At 51.6% G+C, this 15,255-nt stretch overlaps 6 protein-coding genes across 6 annotated transcripts; 3 read left to right on the top strand and 3 right to left on the bottom strand.

Annotated features, from left to right (window-relative positions):
* Positions 1-50: 50 nt before the first annotated feature.
* N7458_009397 (uncharacterized protein) lies at positions 51-299 on the bottom strand (the record flags this gene model as incomplete). The annotated part of the gene is made up of 1 exon (XM_056912779.1): positions 51-299. One exon carries the CDS (start codon positions 297-299, stop codon positions 51-53), a length of 249 nt encoding a protein of 82 aa, XP_056761628.1.
* A 579-nt stretch (positions 300-878) lies between these two features.
* On the top strand, positions 879-4,659 carry N7458_009398 (Sterol O-acyltransferase; the record flags this gene model as incomplete). Its single annotated transcript, XM_056912780.1, has 8 exons — positions 879-1,475; positions 1,544-1,685; positions 1,745-2,412; positions 2,474-2,858; positions 3,712-3,777; positions 3,870-4,195; positions 4,264-4,387; positions 4,457-4,659. 8 exons carry the CDS (start codon positions 879-881, stop codon positions 4,657-4,659), a joined length of 2,511 nt encoding a protein of 836 aa, XP_056761629.1.
* Positions 4,660-4,967: 308 nt separating this feature from the next.
* On the bottom strand, positions 4,968-7,208 carry sac6 (fimbrin; the record flags this gene model as incomplete). The annotated part of the gene is made up of 5 exons (XM_056912781.1): positions 4,968-4,999; positions 5,055-6,037; positions 6,126-6,829; positions 6,910-7,120; positions 7,186-7,208. 5 exons carry the CDS (start codon positions 7,206-7,208, stop codon positions 4,968-4,970), a joined length of 1,953 nt encoding a protein of 650 aa, XP_056761630.1.
* A 706-nt stretch (positions 7,209-7,914) lies between these two features.
* N7458_009400 (putative short chain dehydrogenase) lies at positions 7,915-8,787 on the bottom strand (the record flags this gene model as incomplete). The annotated part of the gene is made up of 1 exon (XM_056912782.1): positions 7,915-8,787. One exon carries the CDS (start codon positions 8,785-8,787, stop codon positions 7,915-7,917), a length of 873 nt encoding a protein of 290 aa, XP_056761631.1.
* Positions 8,788-9,529: 742 nt separating this feature from the next.
* N7458_009401 (uncharacterized protein) lies at positions 9,530-11,545 on the top strand (the record flags this gene model as incomplete). Its single annotated transcript, XM_056912783.1, has 1 exon — positions 9,530-11,545. One exon carries the CDS (start codon positions 9,530-9,532, stop codon positions 11,543-11,545), a length of 2,016 nt encoding a protein of 671 aa, XP_056761632.1.
* Positions 11,546-11,829: 284 nt separating this feature from the next.
* N7458_009402 (DDHD family phospholipase) lies at positions 11,830-15,141 on the top strand (the record flags this gene model as incomplete). The annotated part of the gene is made up of 3 exons (XM_056912784.1): positions 11,830-13,565; positions 13,623-14,873; positions 14,940-15,141. Coding segments are annotated over 3 exons (3,189 nt in total), but the record flags the coding sequence as incomplete, so codon positions are not given.
* Between the last annotated feature and the right edge of the window lie 114 nt (positions 15,142-15,255).

Genomic DNA, 15,255 nt, shown 5'->3' on the forward strand with positions numbered 1-15,255 from the left:
GCCGGGAAGGGCCTCGGGGGAGAGTGTGTTGAAAGATGGGTCCAGGGGTCTTACTCGAGGAACTTGAAGACCGCGCTCTTCTTCGCTGGATTGGGAGGTTCAGGATCAGGTTGCGCATCAACTAAAATGATGTCCTCTCCAGCTGCAACCGTCTGTTCTGGCTTCTCAGCAGGTTCAGACTGTGTGTTTGCTGCCTCCTGAGTACCGCCCATTTCCACCTCGTTAGACGGGTTGTTTGCTGTGTTCTGCGCATCGGATTTATGCGTGCCGGAAACTTCAACTTTGGGAGTATGATCCATATTGGTGGTCTGTCGTCAATTGAGGGTTGGGAGGTGGAATTGAGAGAGTGTGCGAGGGAGAGACATCGAGTTGGAGGTGAGAGCAGGAGAAAGTTGGAGAAGAGCAGCTTCCCCCCAAACAGTCCCCGAACGGTCTCCTCCCGCGCGGGGCGGACACGAGCCACATCTTCCACCTCCACCTCCTACCTCAATCTTCAATCACGAACCTCACGTCTGAAATTATGAGAAGCTGTCGCCAGTAGATGGCACTGTGAGGGATCTTCGGAATCTCTCGAATCTCGGACTTTCAAGTTGTGACTTTGCCCTGGTGGACCTCGGGGATTCGGTCTTCCAGCCATTTCCACGGCTTCGTCTTCGCGGCAGATCATGTCAGATGGGTAACGTGTCCAATCCCGAGGCTTCTCATTGATGTCATTTGTTTACTCGCTTCGGTCTTGCCACTTGAGATCCGGACTACCCGACCCAGCTGCCCAGGCCGATGAAAGGGTCTAGGCAAAGGTACATAAAGAGTCAGCCCTCACGCCTTCCTGTCATCTAAAGCTAAAGACAGCCCTGCCCGCCTGTGGATCTCGGATCGCCATGAGCGGACCCCGCGACGGCGAAGCTAAACTACTAAGAGGCCGGCTGGCTGCCACGCCTCCCAGCTCCAGCTCAACCTCTGTTTCGAGTGCTGCAGCAGTTGAAGATGAAAATCAACCCAGGCGCCGAAGTATATCGGTAGAACTCCGGGAAACTACCCAGGCTGGCCAGTACATCCTGACGGCAGAGGATGCGGAGCTCCTGCAAGAAGTCTTACGGGATAATTTACTCTTGGAGCAATCCGAAGCTTCTTCAAAGCGCACCTTTCTATTTCGAGACCTCCATTTCACTAGACAACGGAGTGCTTTTGATCGCCAGAATCCGTCCTTTTCCTCCTCACAGTTCCATGGCTTCTTTACACTCTTCTGGCTTGGTGTGACTTTGATGTTGGTCAAGGTTGCTGCCAATAACTTCAGGACCTACGGAACTCCATTTGGCACAACGGAGATTATCGACCTCATGCTCAGCCGAGATGTTCTGGTACTAGGGATCACAGATCTTGTCTTGTGTTGGTCAACCTTGTTCTGTCTTGTCCTTCAACGGTTGATCTTTGATGGATACTTGCGTTGGAGCGGCCCGGGTTGGGTGATCCAAAATGTACGGCCCCTTGGGCGCTACCAAGTTTTGTTTTGAATGCATGGACTAACTCATCGACTTACAACCAGATTTGGCAAACTACATACCTCGCGGGGTTCATTTGGTGGACCTACCATCGAGACTGGCCATGGACACACACCGTATTTATGGTCTTGCATTGCTTGACAATGTTGATGAAGCAACATAGCTACGCGTCTTACAACGGCTATTGTAAGTGGGATGCCTGGGCTTGGAAACCAAATGTCGGGCACTTATTCTGATCATGGCAGTATCTGAACTGTACAAAAAGCGGGATTTACTCAAGGGCCGGCTAGAGCGACTAGAGAGACATAGCAGCCAAGACTCCGTGTCCAGCAGCTACTCATCCTCAACACCGAGTGTCCTAAACTCTGAAATCACAAGTTTGAGAAAGCAGAACAAACGGCGCAGCTCGACAGAGTTCAAGAGTATCCATGCTACTCGCGATACTGATCACCTCTTATCACTGTCCGAGACCATCGAAAACGGCACAGCCCTAGAGCCGGCTCAACTGGTGTCACTCAAGGGTCTCCTAACGAAAGAAATTGAACTTCTATCCGAGGGTCTCCGAGGCCAGTTATCCACGCATAATCAGTACCCGCGGAACTTGACTATCAGCAACTTTTGTGAATTCATCACACTGCCTACCTTGGTTTATGAACTCGAATACCCACGCACCGAGCGAATAGACTGGACATATGTCGCGGAGAAGGTTGTAGCCACTTTCGCCACAATTTTTGTCATGATCGTGGTCTCTCAGTATTGGATCTATCCCGTGGTCATGAGAACGTTGGAGATGAAGGAGCAGGGCTTGACAGTGCAGCAGCGGCTTCGGGAATTTCCCTGGGTACTCAGCGATCTGCTTTTCCCTTTCATGATGGAGTACCTGCTGGCATTTTACGTGATATGGGAGTGTGTGGTGAGTCTTATACCCTGTCCACTGCCTACCTAACATGCCCTATTGACTAACAATCTTGCAGCTCAATGCTGTGGCCGAGATCACCAGGTTCGCCGATCGGGGATTCTACGCTGACTGGTGGAACTCGGTCTCCTGGGACCAGTTTGCTCGCGATTGGAATCGACCTGTCCATAACTTCCTGCTGCGGCACGTTTACCACAGCTCCATCAGCTCGTTTCGCCTCTCCCACGTTTCGGCTAGCTTGATGACCTTCCTGCTGTCGGCCTGTGTACACGAATTGATCATGCTGTGCATCTTTCGACGCCTGCGAGGATATCTGCTTTTCCTCCAGATGACCCAGTTACCATTGGTCTCGCTGAGTCGCACTCGGCTCTTGCGGGGGAGAAGACTAATGGGGAATATCTTTTTTTGGCTGGGGATCTTCACTGGGCCGAGTCTGCTCTGCAGTTTGTATTTGATCATCTAGACTAGACGGAAGAAAGAGGAAAGAAACTCGCATATTTCCATACTTGATGAATAGGAGAGGCTCTTGTTTCATACGAGATCACATAGTCTCCATACTCACTGGGGTCGAATAATATGGAGACCTTTGAGGAGTGTAAACAACAGAAACTACACTGAATATAGTACCGTCCCGCTATTTAGGCCTCGATAGTACTACAAATTAATCATCCGTTTCATTCAACTTGTATACTCAAATTGGCAAATTACTATCGGTTTAGTTTAATCCTTCGCGCGAATTGACCGCACTAAACACGACAAGGATACCTTCGTTCGAATACCCCGTTTAAGATACAAGGATATACCGCTTTCCACCTAGAACACCAGCTTAATTTTGTACGGTTGTTATCGTTTATAATCTACACCGGACAGATTTGTCTAACATCGTGATATAGTAGTTGTTGTACATCAAGCAAATATAATAGCAAGTTTTGGTGATTTCAAGTCAACCCATGACAAGCTAAGCTGCGAGTTTCACCTCGACATACGCTAATTTTCTAGTACCACCCCAACCCTAGTATAGTATGACCTAGCTGCATGCCCCTGCATGCCCCTGAATTCTACAAGAGACTACTTGTTTCTATCAAGCTTCAACTCGTCTAGTCAAGGTCGTAGGCTCCCACGGCTACGCGGCGCGGAGAACCCAATAAAATGTGGGACACTACCCCGCTGATCTCATCGATCCCCGACATTTCATTCTACCCCGTTTCTAATCGTCCAACACCTTTGTTCTTCTTCCTCTCTCACACATCTATTCCAATTCAACTCAAACAATCATGGCCTCCAATCCCCCCGCAGCATGCTGCACTGTCGGCGTCAAGCACGAAGGCGAGGCTAAGGGCCAATTCCAGCAAGTCGGTGGAGGTACATGCCCGATCCCTTGGTTCCCCATACAATTGGGCCATACCAAATCACCCTCCGCAATGATCAATTCATGGCTAATGAACCCCGCGCAGTTGATACTTATGTCTCTTACCCGGCCGACCGCTCTACCAAGCGTGCTATTCTGCTGCTGACTGATGTAATCGGTCATCGGTTCATCAATGCCCAGTTGATCGCTGATCAATTGGCTGCTAACGGGTACTTCGTGGTTATGCCCGATCTGTTCCATGGCGACCCAGTGCCGCTGAATCGCCCTGCGGGCTGGGACTTGATGGCCTGGTTGAATGGCCCACCTGGCCATCTGCTGCCGCGTGTTGAGCCCGTCGTCAAGGCTGTGTTTGCTGAGATGAAGTCCAGCCTTGGCTGTGAGAGAATTGGTGCCATTGGATATTGTTTCGGGGTAGGACTTTCAGAACACACGGATTGATTGACCTCGTACTAATCGGTTGATATTTTGATCTACTACAGGCTAAATACGCTGTTCGTCTGCTTCAGGAGGATGGTGTGGATGCCGCCTATCTGGCCCACCCTAGTTTCGTGGACGCTGAGGAGCTGGCAGCGATTAAGGGCCCTCTGTCCATTGCCGCGGCTGGTGAGTTGGTTTTTTTTGGTGCTGAGATTGCGCTTTTCATATAACATATGGCTGACTGTGATCATACAGAGACTGACTCTATCTTCCCGGCTGAAAAGCGTCACCAATCCGAAGAGATTCTGGCCAAGACGGGCCAGCCTTACCAGATTAACCTGTTCAGCGGTGTCGAGCATGGCTTCGCGGTTCGTGCCGATATCTCGAAGCCTGTGATTCGATTTGCAAAGGAGGCCGCATTCACTCAGGCTGTGGCTTGGTTCAACCAGTACCTTTAAACTGTCGGCCTTTGGATATACCTCACTCTACAGCCTCGAAGTACTATCATGTCTGCTACAGTGTCTTCTGTCAAGGACAAAACAAATGCTTATCACATTTTGAAATCGAGCCACTCCTTTCATTCGCCATGTTTAAAACACAAGATGTACATGCATCGTAAAACTCTGAAGCACAAGTGGAGGAGTGTGGAAAGATAGAAAGACGAGAATATTCATAAGCCACTACCAAAGTTTCTGGCATAGCTAGCCCCATCCACATTGTGGGACCACAATCGATATGTAAATGGCTACGAAAACACGAGTGTTTCTTACATTTTCTCGTGAGTCGCCATGAGGGAACCTGTAAATCCAGTCAGAAATTGGACAACCTTGACAAATGAAGTCTAAAAACATACCGATGAAAGTAGTCACCAGGCGAGAGCGAACTTGGCAAATATCCTCTGGCACCAGCCAGATAGTCGCACCCATCTTTCTGGCAATACTGATACTCAGCTTGGCGTTGGCATAAGCTTCCTCATCAGACCGGCCAGGGGTAACCAGGTCGTAGTCCACGTAGCTGCTCTTCATGCCGTTCAGCACATCCAGCAGGAATCGGCCAGTGCCAATAGATGGGTCCTTGAAGCTGCGGATGGAGCTGGTCTGGCCACCACTCTTGGACATGTCGTTCGCCCAGCGAATCATCTCTGCATCGGTAATCTCACGCTTGCCCAAACGTTGGGCCAGCGCAGAGAGGGTGCGCGTGATATCGCGGCGCATCAGCTGCCACACCAGTCCCAGAGTCAGGGTTCGTTGGCCATCAGTGATATCCGCACCCTGCACACCGACCAAAGAGAAACCATGGTGCTTTCCGAGCTCAATAGAGTAGTTTGTGTTTTCCACCGCCTTGAATCGCATCAATTCCCCGCCGGACGCAGGGGGCTTGTTAACATGCCTCCAGTTGACGCTGCCCGGAATCACCTTGTCATAAGCCTGCAGCAGAATAGTACCATCGCGCAGATCATCGAACAGCGAGTTGACGGCGGGCTGCACATCCAAGGAGTTCAGCCAGAGTGTGAAGACACGAGCCTCGCGCTCGCCCTCAGCATCGAAATCTTCCACCTCGAGCTTCTCCTCTTCGGTAATGGGATCCAATCCAGGGTGGGTGTTGAAGAGGTTCGCCACGAACGCAAGGTTAAGCTTGGGGTTTCCGGCAACTAGGGAAGTTGGGGTCAAGAATTTCCGGCAGTCCAGCTTATCCGCATTAGTGAGAACCTCCTCGGCGCGCTGGAGCAGATCCCGAGTCTGGAGGGGGCTGCGGGAGCAGACATCAGGTGCCAGCTGGTTCAGAAGAACCGTGTAGTTCTCGCCATCCTTCACATCAGTGGAGAAGTTCGTCACCCTACAAGTAGAAAGGTATTAGTCAGGGCTGTCTATTTCGCACTTACACCCGCGCACGCGGCGCGGATGAATTCTCAATGGCGCCTTACCGTCGCTCCCACTTGGCATTCTTGAGGTGATAATTGAACCAGCGCAGCAGAATCTGCTCTGGAGGAAGACGCAGGAACTGCTCCAGAGTCTCGTCCTCTTCCAACAAACGGTACAGCTCGGGGTGGAGCTTAATATCGATCTTGCCCAGCAGACCACGGCGAATGACCTGCCAGATCAGACCCAGGATCAAGTGCTCACGGACCTCAATGATGTCTCCACTACCAATGTTGACCACGGAGCAGCCGATGCCCTTGGCAGAGTTGATCACAATGTTGTTGTTCTCCGTCATGTGGAAGGCATTCAATTGCTTGATCTTCTTACCGGCCTTGTTCAACACACGCTCATCAATGGTATCCGGTACGCTGTCGTTGATCAGCTTCGCCAAGACCAAGCCGTCTTTGCACTTGTCGAACATCTCGAAGGTATCGGTGGGGAAAGGCAGCATGTCGCCAATATCGGGATCGCCGGCCAGGACAGCATTGATGTGTCTCGTGAATTCGGTGCGCTCATCCTCATTGATGGTGTGGGTAACGTTCGCCGAGGAACCCTGAACGTGAATGCGACCACCACCAACGCTGCCCTTGGAGACATGACGGGCTCCGCCTTGGCCCGCGCCCGCGCCGGCTCCAGCTTTTTGAATCACAGCCGCGGGGCTAGCGCTCTGAGCACCGGGAGCCGGTCCGGAGCGGAGTCGCGAAATAAGCTGTTATATTCTTAGTATCCAGCGACCAAAAGACTTGGGATGATGAAGCCAAATGAGGAAATCAAAACACAGCCACCTACATCAATATAGTCCTCCAGCTCGACACGGCGGGAGCTATCGAGCTCGACACCCTTCAGGGTCTGGCGCACCACATCGTACGGTTGGCGCTCCGATTGCTGAGTAGCCTTAATTACGGAGGACTCGTCTAGGTAGCCGCGGTCTTCGACGTCCAGCCTGCGGAATGCATCCTGGAGGGAGAAGATCTCGCCCTGGTCCAGCTGCGGGAATCGCCTAAATGAGGTAGCAAAGATGTAGTCAGCATCGAATATTTCCAGCGAGGAGTAGAAGGGACGCACTTCTGGAGCTTGAGGACGTTCATCTTGGGTAAACGACGGGAGGTGGGGGTTAGACGTTGAGGTGATCAGGCGCAAACGGGGATCACGCCGGGACACGACGGAGAGGGGGAGGGAGAATTGAAGAGAGTGAGAAGAAAGATCTCCGGAACGGGATCACAAGAGAAATACCACGGAATGGCCAGGCAGAATCCAATGGCCTCGAAGGGGGAGGAATGGGGAGGAAGCGTGGAAGAGCTGGGCAGTGCAAGAGGCAAGAGGCAAGCAGGCGCAGGAGGTCCCACGCTTTTAGGTCCAGTCGAGTCGGAGACTGTCCTCTCTCGAGGTTTGGGAGGTGGGGGAGTATCCGCGTATGTCAGCGGGGGGATATCTTACGGTATGGTATGGTCACCGATGACAGAAACAGGCGGCATTATTCATTGTATTTTACCAGAGAGAACCTAGGCAGTACTTGAACTTTGCAATGAATTGCACATCCATCCAGGTACTCTATAAGTATTTCCCACCATCCGGTTAATACCAGGCCCCTCCAATTGACCTTGCTGCCTTGGCCCGGATGACGTCGCGGGGCTGCTTGGAGAGTAGGAACATTCTGGATTATTTTGGCTCTTCTTCTTCTTCATCCTAGCCACGACTCCCTACAGTAGTAGACAGTAGGAGCAGTGGCTGAAGTCTCGGATCCTCGTATACTTCGGGCCCATTCCATCCTTCAATGGCCCTAGGCAGCCAGGTTTACCATGGCTGAACGCCATCCCAGCGAATAGCTTTCCCAACATCCTGATCTCGCGCTCCTTCAACTACATCGCGTACAAAATTCGCCCCGATGGCCGGGTCAATAGCTCCCAGCTGCCTATTCCGCTCCGCATTCCCGCCTAGTCCGGTAGCCAAAAAGCCCGGCGAAACACACCAGGTCTTCACTCCATCCTCGCTCAGAATCCGCCTCCATTCACGCATCAGCATGTTCATGCCCGTCTTGCTGGATCGGTAGGCCGAGATGGAGGGCGCGGTTTTGGGCCAACCCTTTGCTGGAGATTGATTCAATCGAATGGCCAGGTTGTCCGACTCGGTCAGCGTCGAGGTGCCGCTGGTGATGAAGAGCAGTCGAGGATCCGCGGACTTGACGAGCAATGGCACGAATGTGTGTGTGAGGATGTGTGTCCCGGTCGTGTTGACGTTCCATGACTTGTTCCACATATCGCGCATTGCCAATTCCCCGGAATACATCTGGGGATCGAATTGGCTTCCTAGAATATACTCGTGTGAGCAGGATATCTCTCTGTGATGGATCACCCCAACATTGAACACTATCTCAAAAGACATACCGGCATTGTTGATCAAGACATCCACTCGGCCGTACTGGTCAGCAACATAATTGAAGGCATTCTCGATAGAATCGTCATCTTCGATGTCCACCTGCACTGGGGTAACCACCGTGGCGGTATTGGGAAATTCGGCCTGTAACAGTTGGACTGCTGCGTGGGCCTTGTCTCTGCTACGACCTCCGAGGAGGATGGTGTAGGGCGTAGAGGAGCGCAGGAGGGATCTAACGGTTTCCAGGCCCAGTCCCGTATTTGCTCCGGTAATAAAAACGATTGTTTTATCCATGACAGTAAAATGATCTGAAGGGTGTGAGATCGGAATGTCTGCTCCTGTGGCGATCTTCTGGGCTCAGGTAGCTTTTATATTTGTAGGGCATCTTGATCATATGGCTCTTCCATGAATGATGCCACGCCTAAAAGAGTACCTGCCGCGGACTTAAGATGTCCAGGCGAAGCTCATGATCAAAGTAGGCATTCCTTTTACCCGATTAGGCAGATCGGTCGGCCGAGTACTATTTCCGAATGCGCAAGAGAGTCTCTCCATTCCGACAACACACTACGCCCTTTCACAATTCGATGACCACGACGGTGATGGATTTAATATAATAGACCGATTCTTTGTAGTATATAACCTCACATATGCACCGGAAGATTGCTTGTTCATACGACAGGTTATGCGAAATTCCCGGACGGTTCACGCTGGGTAGTAGGAGTATATAGTTCTACTATAGGCTCAGTCATTGTCTCAACCTGTAGCTGTATTCAGCGAGGTTCAATAAACACTCAAGGTTATTGTAATATACTAAAGCCTATTAAAATGATGAACATCTTATTTCTGTGGAGCTGGGCACCTCAACACTGTTGCTTTATCGAAAGATAGCCCGTCGATGGATTTGCTCTCCGCCCCCACGGGAGAGGATCCCCTCTTCAAGACCCAAGCACCAGTCTATAGGCGGCAACTCGGTCTCAACGTACTATGGAACTTGAAGACTTCAGATGCTAGTCATTAATCAAGAGAATGCCCGAGAATGTCTGATTTCTCGAGCTTCAAGGGCAAGTTTCGTGTTCACAAGGAGGCGCTCCACGGACCCACCGCCAAAGTCACCAAACGGCCCCGAGAATCGCTAGCCTGCAACCAATGCAAGAGAGCCAAGCTTCGATGCGATCGAAGGCAGCCATGTAGTTCATGCACCCGAAAGGATGAAGCTGCGCTATGCTCATATCAGCGCACCTCCCCCGGAAGTAGCCATTCGGCTACGGCGGAAGACCGACTCGCCCATCTGGAGTCCCTAGTCAAGGATCTGATGCAGAATCCCAACCTCGGACGATCTGAGATCAGTAATACTCCAGTGGAAGTCCAGTCGGTCGGAGACCCAAGAGTGGCAGATCAGAACCTGGACGAAGGTAGATATGTCGGCTCTACTCATTGGTCTGCCATCCTGGACGATATCCAGGAGCTCAAGACAGCCGTGGCCCACCGGCAAGATGCCCCAGGGCCTAGCTCGCGGGATCTACCACCATCACCGGGCTTCAACAAAGAATCTATCATTTTTGGATCACCTAGTGATTACCCCTTGGATCAGGTTATGGGCCAACATCTCCCTCCCAAGGTGGAGGTTGACCGATTGGTCGCGATATACTTTCAAGGAGAGAACTTCATCATTCCGTTCATTCATACACTTCAATTCCAACGCCAGTATAGAGCCTTCTGGGCTGACCCCGCTCAGGTCAATCCCCTGTGGCTGTCCATTCTGTTCTCGATTTGCTCGGTGTCCACCTTGATTCGTGGGGCTGTTGGCATCTCTCCGACGTCCAAGGAGGATTTGATTACCAAATCCTGTCAGTTTATTGAAGCATCTGGGAAATGTTTGGTTCGAGGAGGATACCATCGCCCTCAGCCATTAGTACTCGAGGCACTAATAATGTATGCGCAATGCAAAAATATGCAATCCCTCGATCCATCGCGCGAAGCTGGTGCAATCTTTGGGATGGTCGTTCGCATGGCTCACGAGATGGGATATCATCGGGATCCAGACTCGCTAGGGTCATTTTCACCTTTTGAAGGTGAGATGCGGCGGCGCTTTTGGGCCTTATGCAAGCAAGTGGACTTGATGGTCTCTTTTCAGCTCGGCCTCCCCAGCAACATTTGCCTTGAGAACTGCGATACTAAGTCCCCCCGAAACTTAACCGACTCTGACTTCGACATTGACACGGAGATCCTTCCCCCGTCGCGCTCGGAAGATGAGCCGATTGGGTTACTATGGTTCATTGTCAAAGATCGACAGATGGCTAGCTTCTACCAGGTATGCCGCGACGCTCTAAGTTTCCATGAAAAGTCCCATACAGAGATTTTGCAACTAGATATTGAAATCCGACGGATGTACACAACCATCCCAGACGTCCTACGGACACGGCCACTGGCTGACTCGATTGCTGATCCTCCATTTTTGATCATGACCCGGATCTATGTTGAATTCATTTATCTAAAGAGTCTGTGTGTCTTTCATCGCAAGTACATGACTCGAGGCAATCGATTCAGTACTGAATCTTGCATGGAAGCTGGCCAGCGGCTGGTCCGCCAATTTATCGATATTTATGCCGAGTTTTCACCCGGTGGTCGGTTGCATGGTCATCGCTGGATGCTGACCAACTTTACGATGAATGATTTTCTCCTGGGTGTGATGGTGCTCTGCTTGGTTGTTCATATCCACCGACGGGGCCCACGATCTTCAGTTACCGACCCGCAAGCCGAGGACAACATTTTGCCGTTGCTGAAGCAGGCGCATGCAATCTGCGTGGAAAAGTCCTCGGAGAGTCGGGATGCCCGGTATGTTTCACGTGCCATCGCAGCACTTTTAGATGGACCGATGACCAGAGTCGTGGCGCCCGCCTGTTCTGCGGACCAAACCTGCAATGCGATGGATGATGGTGTCTCTTTGGGTTGGTTGGACCCGTTTTCCATCGAAGACAACGAGGGTCTAGATTGGGGGCAGCTTGATTCGCTCCTTTTAAACCACCCGGGAGATGGGACAGGGAATGGATAATATTTAGAGACGAAGACAACTCACATATCTAACCTTATCCTAAGAGCGCATTTTAGGTTGGCACGTGGACAGAAACATGCTTATAAAAAATGACGAGGAGTAACAGTATATCCGTTTACTGCGGTAAGATATAAGTAAGGAAATGATTAAGAATACAACGACCAGGATGTAGCCCTTTTTCTACCTTTTAGCGAGGCGAACCCTGCATCTTGATTTTAATAATTACTATTATACATGTATAGTTGTCTAATCTAGTTGCATGCCAAGAATGATCAGCTGCCAGCTCGTCCCCACGCGATTACATCATATGCTTTATCTGGACCCGCGGCCAAAAACAGCGGAACTTGGTCCAGCTGGTCACTTCTACACACCTCGCTCTCTGGTCAAAATCTGTGCAATTGAATGGCGCCTATCAACTGTGGATGCCCCTAAATCGGCATCGCATTCTATCTCCAATTCTCTCGATTCCCCGGCCTCAAATCCTCCACCTTGTGCATTCTAGCTCCCCTTCCACGCTGATCCGGCCCGTGGTCCTGCTACGGACGCGCCCGACCTCCATGGCGGGTGCTGACCAGAAATCCTTCTTGGAGACACTCTCTCCGTGGAGTACCCCGCGAAGCTCCACTCCTCAGCCCTCTGATCGCACACCGGGAAACCCAGACGTCTTGCAACGGTCGCAGGGAGAGGACCACACGGTAACCCACCGACATAAACTGAGCTTGCGCCATTACCCACCAGACTGTCCACCGTTGAAAGCGAGGTGGTTCTATGCCGTGGACTCGCCCAAGCGAAAACCTGCTCTGCTGGACCAGAAGAAACCCGACCATAAGCCGCCGCCTCCGCCGAAGAAATTCATTCCCTTCTCACCGGGTGATTCGCAGTCGATTGAAGCCACCTTTCAGAAGCTGTCGGAAATTGAAGACTCTCATCAGGATGAACAGTCCCGGCGAGCTGCGTTACAACAAGTGTCGACTAAAGTTCCGGTGAATGAGGATTACCTGTTTGATGTAGATGTGGAAGCACGAGAGCTCAGCCCAGCGTATTGGATTGGTCCAGTGTATGAAGTTCGGCGAGGCACGTGGTTCATCCAAGAAGGGTCTGTCTTTAAGCCATGCGAGGAGAATTTTGCTACACAACTTGAGGAGGGCTATGTGAAGCTACGGCCATGGAAGATCCAGACTGAAGAAAGGGGAGAAGGTAGATCATCCGATACTATTTCGGGAGAGGGACACGGCGCAGATTCCCCAAACAGTGCACCGGGCACGCCTCGATCTACAAAGCCTCGTGAGAAGGCTCAAAACGTGGGAACTGGGCCGACTGCAGCTCTTTCAGAGCTTCAGCAGTACCGCTTGTTTGGAGCCTACATGAACACGATCGTGACATATCAGGACGAGTCGACAGCTTGGTACACCACTGACGATTTTATGACCCGTGTGAGCTCCACCGTATACCAAACGCTCGGCCGTGCTCCGGGCACTAGAGTAGTACGTGGGTTGATGGAGACCAGACGGCCAAGGGAGCCACTCGGCTCTCGGGCCGCAGAGCGCAAACAAAGCGAGAAGGTGCCAGGAACACCTCGTCGTGGGGCCATTCCTGCCTCAAGTACTGTACCACCTTCGGGGCACGATTCAGCGAACGTGTCAGGAAGCGAGGCTGAAGCAGAGGGCTTGCCGAGGCGGCCCATCTCCACGTTAGAGCGGCAGATGTCCTCCCTTGCTGGTGAACCCCAGAATCCGGCTGAACTCGAAGAACAGGCCCGTAGGCAGGAGGAGCAAGAGATGGAAGACTCTAGGGAAGTGGACAGTGAAGATCAAGGGCGAGATGTCGATCATTTGGTGCTGGTCACCCATGGCATCGGCCAGCGGCTCGGCTTGCGGCTGGAGAGCATCAACTTTATACACGATGTCAATGTCCTTCGCAAGACATTTAAGGGGGTCTACAAAGCCTCGCCTGATCTCCAAGCATTGAACTCCGCCTTCCCGGACAGCGATAGTAACTGTCGCGTTCAGGTGATCCCTGTGTAGGTTGATGTCTTTGAAGAGCTTGCCCACTTTGAAGCATACTAATAACTTGATAGTTGCTGGCGTCACCTTCTTGATTTCCCTTACCGCGGAGTTCGACAGAATCGAAAGGAACTCGATTTGACGGATGCGGATACCTTCGAGGACGATGCATATCCCAGTCTAGCTGATATCACCCTGGAAAGCGTCCCCGCCGTTCGAAATCTTATATCCGACCTAGCAATGGATGTCTTACTCTACCAAAGCGGATACTGTGAGCACATTGCGAGCATTGTCAAGCAAGAATGCAATCGAATTCTCGAGCTATATAAGAAGCGTAATCCATCCTTCAATGGGACTGTGAGTCTCTGCGGTCACTCGCTTGGAAGCGCCATTCTCTTCGACATCCTGTGCAACCAACCAGCTGACATTGATGCCGCTAAAGGCGGCAGAGCAACAGCCCTGGGTGCTGATGATTTTGCGGATCAACGCGGGGGAATGCAGAGTGCGCTGAACTTTGACTGTGAGGAATTCTTCTGTCTGGGATCTCCTATTGCCCTTTTCCAGATGCTGAAGGGAAAGACCATTGCTGGATATTCCCCCCTGGGAGCGAGGGATCGTAAGAGTGGGCTGGACATTGGTGACTTTGAATCTCACCGACTGGGCTCCATCCGATCCTCTAAGCGAGACTCTCATGGCAGCAGCAGTCGGGACCTGATTGAAAGCTCGACCATCATCTCCGCGCCCAAATGTCGGGACCTTTACAACATCTTTCACCCCTCGGATCCCGTCAGTTACCGGATTGAGCCTCTTATCTCCCAGGCGATGGCCAGTCTCAAACCCCAGCCTTTGCCCTTCGTCAAGAAAAGCCTGTGGACTACCTCCGGGCAGAGTCTCTCCATTCTGGGAACGCGCATGGGCCAGAGTGTGGGTTCGCTGTGGAGTAACTTCACATCTGGTGTTGCAAGCAGCCTGTTGAATCGCAGCCTGGGGCTGACTGCAGAAGAAGCCTCTGCTGCTCGGAGTACGGCCAGCGGTAAGCCATCGGAGGATTTGGCTGGACACAAGCGAACCCAGTCAGGCATGAGCCAACATAGGTCCTCGCATGAGTCTGATGATCATGGTGAGACCCTCATCGATCATGATCTCGAAACCCTGTATGATGGTTTCCAGAAGAGCCGGACCACCCATAAAAAGGATCCCGCACGATCATCTGGCGAGACCGAGTCAGGCCTCGACTCGGAAGACCAGGAGCGCAAATTGAAATTTGAAGATGCCAAGGTGCGAGCGTTGAACTCCAATGGCCGCGTGGATTACAGTATTCAAGAGTAAGTGAGATGGACCATTTCTTGTTTTGGTGTTTCCCTTCGTTATCGCTTTGGCTTCTGGTCCAGGGAACTGGTTCTTCTGGTGCTGATTCTCTTTTTCTTCTTTAGGGGTGCATTTGATATTTCTTTGATCGCCAGTATTGCCAGCCATCTCACCTACTGGGGAGACGAGGATGTGAATCACTTTATGCTCTCCCAAATGCTGTCGCGCAAGTCGCGACATCGGCTGAAGGGAGGCAGCGCGGTGGATAAACTCCCCAAGCCATAGATTCCTACGGAGCACTGTACATAGATCAAACAGTCCATAGATACCTAGGGTGATACCTCTCACGAGACCAATTTCTATCAACGTTCGGGTCAAAGTAGTCCTGTCATGGAGCCT

The sequence above is a fragment of the Penicillium daleae genome (assembly GCF_028827525.1).
Source record: "Penicillium daleae strain IBT 16125 chromosome Unknown utg000008l_segment0_segment0, whole genome shotgun sequence".
Lineage (NCBI taxonomy): Eukaryota > Fungi > Ascomycota > Eurotiomycetes > Eurotiales > Aspergillaceae > Penicillium > Penicillium daleae.